The 9,589-nt window shown below is 32.4% G+C and overlaps 1 protein-coding gene and 1 long non-coding RNA gene across 2 annotated transcripts; both read left to right on the top strand.

Annotated features, from left to right (window-relative positions):
* Positions 1-379: 379 nt before the first annotated feature.
* Positions 380-1,249, top strand: LOC148927274 (glu S.griseus protease inhibitor-like). The gene is made up of 2 exons (XM_089057771.1): positions 380-490; positions 844-1,249. Exons 1-2 carry the CDS (start codon positions 472-474, stop codon positions 1,041-1,043), a joined length of 219 nt encoding a protein of 72 aa, XP_088913897.1. The 5' UTR covers positions 380-471; the 3' UTR covers positions 1,044-1,249.
* A 6,902-nt stretch (positions 1,250-8,151) lies between these two features.
* On the top strand, positions 8,152-8,786 carry LOC125192876 (uncharacterized). Its single transcript, XR_007171487.2, has 2 exons — positions 8,152-8,483; positions 8,579-8,786. It is a non-coding gene; the product is annotated as an uncharacterized LOC125192876 (long non-coding RNA).
* The last annotated feature ends 803 nt before the right edge of the window (positions 8,787-9,589 follow it).

Genomic DNA, 9,589 nt, shown 5'->3' with positions numbered 1-9,589 from the left:
ATAATATAGATATATTAAGCAATTATAAATCTCACGAAAACTATTATAAATGAATCGCACTTACACATGTATACGTGTATTTTCTTTCAATTAATGTGGACACCCTAATTCTTAATTTTGTCACAAGAATTCATATTACGGCCGTCATGATTTAATTTTTCATTTCCTTACAAGACATTATCCATATATTATATATGTTGAAGATCATATCCATCTAGCATTCTAGCTGGATTTATGAGATTTTGATTGTCAACTTAATATCATTGACATTTCTGTATAATACTTTTGAATGGCATGCAGCCGCTCTTACTTTTCAACAATTCTTTAAAAACACAAGACTTTGATAGATCTTTACAAATCACACGACAAGCAACTTCATCATCTTCTGCCCTATAAATAACTCAAGCACAACCATCCAACTCCATTCCATATACTAAAAAAAACACAAACAAAGGAGATAGAGATAGAGAGATGTCTGAATTTTGTCCAGGTACATAACAAGTACTCCCTATGTGTTCCTGTGTATCTGAGTCGTATTTCTTTTTTGGGTTATTCCACTTTAGCTTAGTCGTTTCTTTTTTTTTTGGCAAAAATGAACCATCTTTCTTCCGTCTTACTTTATTCTCTATTCATTTCTCTATCTTTTTTCTTTCCTACTTTATTCTCTCTTCACTTAACTCACTTTTAACACAATTTTTTAAATCTTGTGCCAAAAGAAACGTCTCTACTATAGAGGGACGGAGGGAGTATTATTATAAGTTTATAACAATCTTAGTATATTGTAATTGCATGATATTCGTGTTTTGAGATAATAATTGTAGACCTAAATAAATTTCGATGCAGATGTTGGTAAGAGCTCGTGGCCGGAGCTCGTGGGGGTTGCCGGAGACAGCGCTGTGGCTACTATCGAAAAGGAAAACCCTTCGGTTGACGCAGTTGTAATCACACCGGATGATGCGTACATCCCGGCTATCTTTTGTGATCGAGTTTTGGTGTTTGTGGACTCTAATGGAATAGTTGAGAGGGTTCCTACTGTTGGTTAGACTCCAACAAATTAGTGAACATATATTATTCCAATTTCTATAATTCCATGCACACCTTGTCATAATAAATAGCTAAATAATTCTATGTAAATTGCATATTTAAATTCTCTATTTTCTATGCAATAAATGTTATGCGTACCATGTATTATGTGAGAAATAAACATATACTCCCTCCGGTCCATAGTAATGGAGGCATTTCTTTTTTATACGGAGATTAAGAAAAAATTGTGTTAGGTGAATTAAGTAAATGAAGAATAAAGTGGAAAATTAAAAATGTAGAGAGATGAACAGAGAAAAAAGTAAGAGAGAGTAAAGTAGGTGTGAAAAAATGTATTGACTTTTATTATAAAAGGAAATGACTCTATTACTATCTTAACGTACCAAAATGGCAAAATGACTCTATTACTAAGGAACGAAGGGAGTATGAAGAAGATTTATTTCCTTATTTTATACTACTCCCTCCGTCCCGCTTAAGATGACACGTTTTCTTTTTTAGTCTGTCCCAACTAAGATGACACATTTCCTTTTTTGGTAACTTTCTCTCTCCAATTAATACACTCAACCACTTTTTCTCACTCCTATTAAAATATTCATCTTTCTTTATCTCTCTACTTTAATACTTCCACCCACCTTCTCTCTCTCCAATTAAACACTTTAACTAATAACTCCTAAAATCTCGTGCCGGCTAAGCAATGTGTCATCTTAGCCGGGACGGAGGGAGTAGTACATTTGTTTTCGTGCCAAATATACAAACTTAGTGTACTTTTAATTTTTCCTTTAACAACCATTTTGATCAAATTAAAACTGTCCACTTTATACATTATATCAGTCTCGTTGTGAAAATTCTAATATTTAAGTGAGTATATATATCACAATAAAAAAGAAAGGCTTTGGCGAATAAAATTTAGACGCGCAAAGTATCCACGCGAAGCTCTTTCGAAGATGAAGAGAATGGTATGTATTATTCACTTATTGGACTTCAGCACTTCCAGGAAACTCGACTTGAACTGAGGTTGTTGCACCTTGGCCCCTTTTGCACCTTTTTCTGTCTTTTTCTATCATTTATCAACAAACACGTCAAAAATACCAAATGTATAACATATGCCATTTTAGAACATAATTTGCATGTTTGGCATTCAAAACGAGTCAGATCTAGTCCTTAAAAACATGCAAAAATTCGTGTTTGTCAATTCTCAAACACCGTGTGAATTTCAAGTTATTCCCAACATCCATTGTTGGAATTGTATCAACTTATAAGTTGATTGGTATGATGAAATAAAGAAATAAATCCTTGTTTGATAAAAAAAAATAAGACGGTTAAACCTACAGAACAAAAAATAAATTGCTCTCTACTATTATGTGCGCTATAAAATGAAATTTTGTCGCAAAATTTAGTGACATAATTAATTTGAGGAAGTAAGAAAATTTACTAACACTTTTACATGCAAAATTAGCATATACATGCATCATAGATGTAACTAAATTTTTTGTTACTAAAAAATAAAGTATATACACGTTCAATTGGTGGCACTAAAATTATATCACTTCTAGACAATTTTGTGGCAGTGTGAACAAATATTATATTCCCTCCACTGCTTGTTATGCGTCGCAATTTTTCATTATAGTTTTCTTTTATTAATTGTGTCACTCCACTTTGTTAAGTTTGATAATAGATTCTACATTTCACTGATAATTTTAATCATCTTTCTTTATATTTTTTGAAACTCGTATCAAGTCAAACACTAATAATTTTAATCATCTTTCCTTATATTTTTTGAAACTCGTATCAAGTCAAAAGGAGTTTGGACCGAGGAAGTATAAGTTTGAATTTGTTAAATATTGTAAATCATGTATTGTTCCATAATCTTCCCTTTATCTCTAAGGCATGCCATTATAAACATGAACGAACTATTGTAAGAAACAAGGAATCGTTTTACATGAATGCATTTGTAGTACTCCCTCCGTTACTTGTTCATAGATACGTTTCTTTTTGACACGGAGATTAAGAATTGTTTTGTTAAATGGATAGTGAATAATGTAAAAGTGATAAAGAGAGAATAAAGTTAGAGAGATACCTTTTATCAAAAATAGAAATAACTCAATTAACTTGGAATTTTCCAAAATAAAAAAATTACTCAACTAACATGAAACGTAGAGTATAATACAGATACGTTATTGTCACCCGCAGACTGGGCCACATGATCAGAAAAAAATAGTTTCCGCAATATATGAGGTCTGCAAATATTGAGAACACTTCCTAGTTCCTATCTTGGGTAGTTTTGTGTTCATTTTTAAATCAATGAACGAAAGAATGACACACATCCAAAAAATCAAGATAACTTGTAGTATATATATAAAGACGACAAATGCACATTTTGTATATTGTAGTTGTAATGTACAAATAAACATCTTATTTTTTTAATACTATAGAATAGCTTTACTGAATAGCCTTACTGTTAAATATATAAAAAAACCAATTTATTCTCAAATACTATAGTTTATATGTAGCAATAACTATACAAATTGATTAATAAGATCCAAAAATAACTTCTCTATAAATACATCTACATGTTGAAACATCTCAAATATTACAACAATCAATCCGTTATTTATTTCTACTAACATTATTTTCACTACTTTTCTTCTCTCTCTCTCTTAGTTTTCCTCTTATTTATTAAAACTCGCATCGAACCCAAAGTTCATACTCTTTGGAGATGGATGGAGTATAACCAAGGCTAATAAAACACAAAAGGATCAATACATAGAGTCCAAAAGTTAATATTGACTCCATTAATATATTCACTCGCTTTAAATGGGTAACAATTTCAAAGTTTCGTGATTGAATTATTCGGGCCTCACAGGCATGGGTTGAGCCTGCATAGCCCGTTTGGCCAATTTAGCTTCACTATCAAATCATCCATTAAATTAAATATTATCTTTGTCTACAAAAAATAGTCTCGCATCTCCATTTTCGACCATCCATAAAAAATAGTCTTATATCTAAAATGAAAAATGACTTCTCATTTATTACTCAATTTTTATCTTGCTCTCTTTTACTCCCTCCGTCCCATAATAATTGTCACTCTTATTGTGGACACCAGTTTTAAGAAATGTAAAAATAAAGTTGGTTGAAAAAGTTAGTGAAATGTGAGACCCACTTTTTTATATTGACTTTATAATAAAATGTGAGTGAAGTGAGTTAGTGGAATGTATGACCTACTTACCATTTATGGTAAAAATGAAGTGTGACAATTATTGTGAGACGGACCGAAAGAAAAGAGTGACAATTGTTATGGGATGGAGGGAGTACTTTATTCACATTTGATCTTGAACTTTCATATTTTACTCATTTTATTTCTTTATGTCATATTTTAAGAAATTCGCATCGAATGCAATTCGCACAAATGAATTTTCCATAGTTAGCGCGAAGTTAGGTTAATAAAAAGCAACACAAATTGAACTTATATCTAATGGGCTCGTATTGAATTTGATGTTCCGCCTATTGCCCATTTTTGGAGTACATGTATTGGGGAGCAATAATATTATGTAAGTTCAAAAATAAAGGTTTATTTAGCACTACTATAATTTAATTAAATTGTGATAATTCTTATATATCTACATAAAAAACAAAATTATATATAAGGGCTCATAGTAGGAATAAATCTACATAAGAAACAAATTATATATAAGGGCCTCATAGTAGGAATACATCGGTGAGAGTGAGACAATTTAATGGCCTCTTTCATCAAGATATTATATGTAATGTATTCAATTTATATTAAAAGAATTTAAATTATGATACACAACTTTATGCTTAAATCACCATCGTTTAGTTTAAAATGCATCCAAACGTCGTTTGACACCAATTTATAAGAGAAGCCTCAAATTTTATAGAGTTAAATATATAAAAACAGATTTACAACTATTAATGCTTATCAGTCAACTATTATATAGTTATAAAAAATTCACGAAAAGGGGAAACAAAAATTCTCACAGCTTGGCTTTTTATATATGTATAGATTATATTATAACAAAAATTTATGATAAATTACAAAAAATAATTAAAACAAATAAATAAAAATCATAAGTTGCAACAATTAAATACAAATAATCTTGGGACGATTGAAATTTTGGGAATTAGAGAACATGTTATTCTCATCATCCATGGTGAATAAATATTTTGAAAAAATGAGAAATAATAAAATTGAAGAAAGTTACATGTAGAGAGAAATAGAGATTTTTTTTGTGGATAGTGGATAGAAATATAACAAAAGTGATCTCAATTTGTAGATGATGAAAAAATATGAATTTTGGTATAATTATTTTATACATTTTATTTAATATATAAAAGATATTTGAATAATAAATAAAATATTTATTGATTTATGAGATTGTAATAAATGACATAATCTCATGGGTCAATAAAATTAAAAGAAAGAATGACTACTTGATCTTATTTTTATCCAATGGTCAAAAAGAGTGTGATTTGACATCACTTTATTCTCTATATCAAATCAATCATATATTAATATTGTATATTGTATGCTAATACAATTTTATAATATACTTATCAATATTTCCTAAAAGTGAGCGGAAAAAATTTTTTTTTGAGGACTTGACTTTTATATAGTTATAGATAGTTGTATAGTATATACCATATTGTTGGCCGTCTTTTTTATAAGGATTTTTTTTCTTTTTTTTGTCACGTGGCAGCTTATTATTCGTCCACGTGTACAAATGATTGTCTATGAATGATGGTATGGCGTTATTTTAAAATGTGGTGGCACCCTAACACTCCCCTATTCAATAATTACCAACACGTTAAATTGACATGCAAAATATAATTTGTTTAAAAATAATAAATTTACATGCAAATAATTTTCTTATATATATTGCGACAAAATTTTACTTGTATTGTGCTATATAGAGACAAACATTTAACTTTGAATGCTCTACAAATTCTCGAGACGAGAGAAACATTTCGCACGTAAGTATTAAATGAAAAAGGCCCACAAACTAGATAGGGTTTTATATATTATACTCCCTCCGACCCACTTTAGGAGTCTCTGTTTACTATTTTTTCATATCCCACTTTAGGAGTCCGGATTAGAATATTTCATAAATGGTATTAGGCCCTTCATTTCACTAACCTTTTGTCACTCACATTTTATTATAAAACTAATATAAAAAAGTAGGATGCACATTCCACTATCTTTTTTCACAAACTTTCCTTTACATTTTATTAAAATTCGTGCCGAACTGAAATAAGACTCCTAAAGTGGGACGGATGGAGTAGTACTAAAATATCCTATACTTCAAGTGAAAAAATGGAGTATTTGATAATCGAACATATGTTAAATCTAAAACACTAAAAATTTGTTTAAAATATATACGTATTACGTATAGCTAGTGTATATCAATCAAATACAAAGTGTACAGAACTGATGTGATTAAACTAGATAATGTTTGTATCATTCTCCCTCTATAATGATAAGCCCCTAACACATCATAATTAAGCTCGCTGCAATACAATTAGTTGTGTGAATGCAGCCCAAAACGTTCAAGAACAAATCAATTGCGAAGAATGAGACGACAATAAGAATGAAAACAAAGACAACAAGGGAATTACGTGGTTCGGTCGTAAGACCTACGTCCACGGAGAAGACAATCAAAACCTTTATTAATCACTCCAAACATACAATTCAAACTCTCGTACAATTGAATCAAGCTCACTCAAATTCACTATGCTCTCGGCATTGTTAAAATTCTTAATATCTTGTCCCACATCGGCTTGGTAACAATCCTAACTCACCTATATAAGTGTGGATAGCCCTCTCCCTTATGAGACCTTTTAAGGGGTGGGTAGCTCATTTCTAATATGGTATCAGAGCGGGCCCAAGCCGATGATGGATTTATCTCTTTATCTCTTCTCTTTAGTGGCGGACGCAGAAATGAACGGGAGTAGGGGCTAAATTCTCAAATTTTATCTTAAAAATAAATTTGTACGTAATTTAGATTATTAATAGGGGCTTTTATATAATAATGTGTATAGAATAAGAATAAATTTTAGAACTTTATAGTAGAAAATAATTAAAAAAAATGAATTCATTAGGGGCTAAAGCCGCTCCCCCATTGAGTGTAGGTCCGCCAGTGCTTATCCTAGCTTACCTATATAAGTATGGATAATCCTCCCCCTTATGAGGTCTTTTAAGGGGTGAGTGGCTCAATTCTAATACATTCTCTTAGCTAGAACAAGTAGAATCTCACAAAGAAAATGAACTCACTCAATTAATCGAGCTGCAAGTGAGCTTCAAGCTGGAGCCCTAACAAAATCCCAAACCTCCCAACTGCTCATTACCGTTTGAATGGTAACGGTCTATTGCTTAAAACCCATTCCATTATATTTGCAGTTTGGTCCCCCAAATAGCACTTATTCATTGGCTCCACCCCAACAAGTTGATCAACCCAATTTATTTTTTTCATAATAAGCAATATTTTTGTAAAATATAAAAATATTGTTTTTTTTAATGCACACCAATTACATCCATGTAAGTTATCAACTGTGTATACGATCCAAGAAATTTCGCATTTTATGAGCTAGATATCATTTAAAGACCACAAAATGAAGATAACTATTGAGAGGATAGAGAAAGAAGACAAGCCACGTTTTGAATGCACATTGTAATTGCATTTTCCCGATAAATACACAAACCAATGTTCTTATATCATCAGTTTAGTGCAATTAATTACAATGAGAGCTTGTCAAGGTAAATGTAATATGACAAATATTAGCAAATGGATCGAAAAAAAACTAATTACAACTATAAGTAATGGTGGAGGGAGGAAATACTTAATATTCTTATATTCCATATACATCGCCATTAAAATGACGTGGCCCTATATGAATTATTGCAACAAAAGAAAAACGTTTTGCATGTAAAGTTGCACAATAGAGTAGGTGATATATTGAATGCATGAGGGCCACAACTGGATAAGGTTTTTGTGTACGAAATTATTCAACAGTTAAGTACAAAAGTATTTAATAATCCAACATGCATTAAATAAAAAAGGTTTTTTTTGCAATCATTAAGTCAATTTTTTCTTACATTGGGACATTTTACGCCTATAGAAGACACTTTCTCACCCTATGTAGCCTCGTGCTTTTCATTTTATTAAAAAAAGTTTGTAGCTAAATAATATTTGTACAGTTGTTTCACTCCAATCAATCCCTTAGCTGTAGATCGAAAATATTTTAAGACCGCAAAACGAAGATAACTATTGAGAGGATGGAGAAAAAAGATAAACCACGTTTTGCATGCGCTTTGTCATTGAATTTCCCCTATAAATACCCCATTTATGCTAACACTATAAACCACACCAACAAATATGCATATATCATCTCTTTATTGCAATTAATTACAACAATGAGTTTTTGTCAAGGTAAATGTGATATGTATAGTAATATAGATATTTGCAATACAAGTAAGTTTATATAACTTCTGATATTCAACATATTATTTCTATGGTATGTATAGGAAAGGATTCATGGCCGGAACTAGTGGGGGTTTCCGGCGAAGAGGCTGTGAAGGTGATCGAGAAAGAGAACCCGTTCGTGAATGGCATCATTGTGCCTCCAACACAATCCTTCATCCCTTCGGATTATAGGTGCGGCCGTGTGTGGGTTTTCGTTGACGATGATGACATCGTCACTAGAATTCCTAAGATCGGCTAAGATTTCATTGTGTAAGCGTGCGTGTCAAGTGTTTTTGGGTTTGTTTGTGTGTTGTGTTTTTGTTCAGACTCAAATAAGTTGGTTCTTGAGTTTTTATGTTTCCTTTCAATATATGTATGAATAAATGAGACAGTAGTCTCTTGCAGTACAAATGTTACAATTGTTTTATAGTTTACCGACCACATTATTAGAAAATAAACAATGATAATAATAAAATAAATGATGAGCACAAGGATTGTGTACATGGTTCATGTAATTGGCCTATCAAGATGACATCCAAACGCTATTCAAAGACAACCAATGACTTCGTCTTGGAAAGAGCTTCGCGTGAGTACCTTACATGCCTCAATCAGAGTCCGGCGGAGAGAGTTATGGACATTTTATGAAAACCGCATTGAAGCGTTAAATGGGGCGACAGAGCCTCCAAGAGGGCCGGGTGGCCTCCAAATTACCACACCCGGGCCAGGTCAACTTACTGATGTCTTATCTTGTAAATAGCTTAGCGTGAGTACCTCGCACGCCTAAATAGGAGTCCGATGGAGGGAGTTATGACCAATTTACTAAAGTCGCGCTTTGAAGAGAGGGCAATTCCAGGGACCCCAAGCGGACTGGGTGGCTTTGCGCCACGCTTACCCAGTCCGAGTGAAAAATGGTCGGGAGCAGGGGATGACCAGAGAGGCCAAGCGAGCTGGCTGGTTTAGGGAGCATGCCTACCCGGCCAAGGTGAAGATGCGCCAAACGCACGATGAGGGTAGAGGAGACGAGCAGTCCAGGTGGCTCTGCTGCCACTTCCACCCAGACCGGGTAGGACTTA

This window comes from Salvia hispanica, chromosome 4 (assembly GCF_029641045.1).
Source record: "Salvia hispanica isolate PSC_SH4W2 chromosome 4, Shi_PSC_v1, whole genome shotgun sequence".
NCBI lineage: Eukaryota > Viridiplantae > Streptophyta > Magnoliopsida > Lamiales > Lamiaceae > Salvia > Salvia hispanica.
Note: the sequence above shows the minus strand (reverse complement) of the source record. Positions and strands in the feature narration are given on the sequence as shown.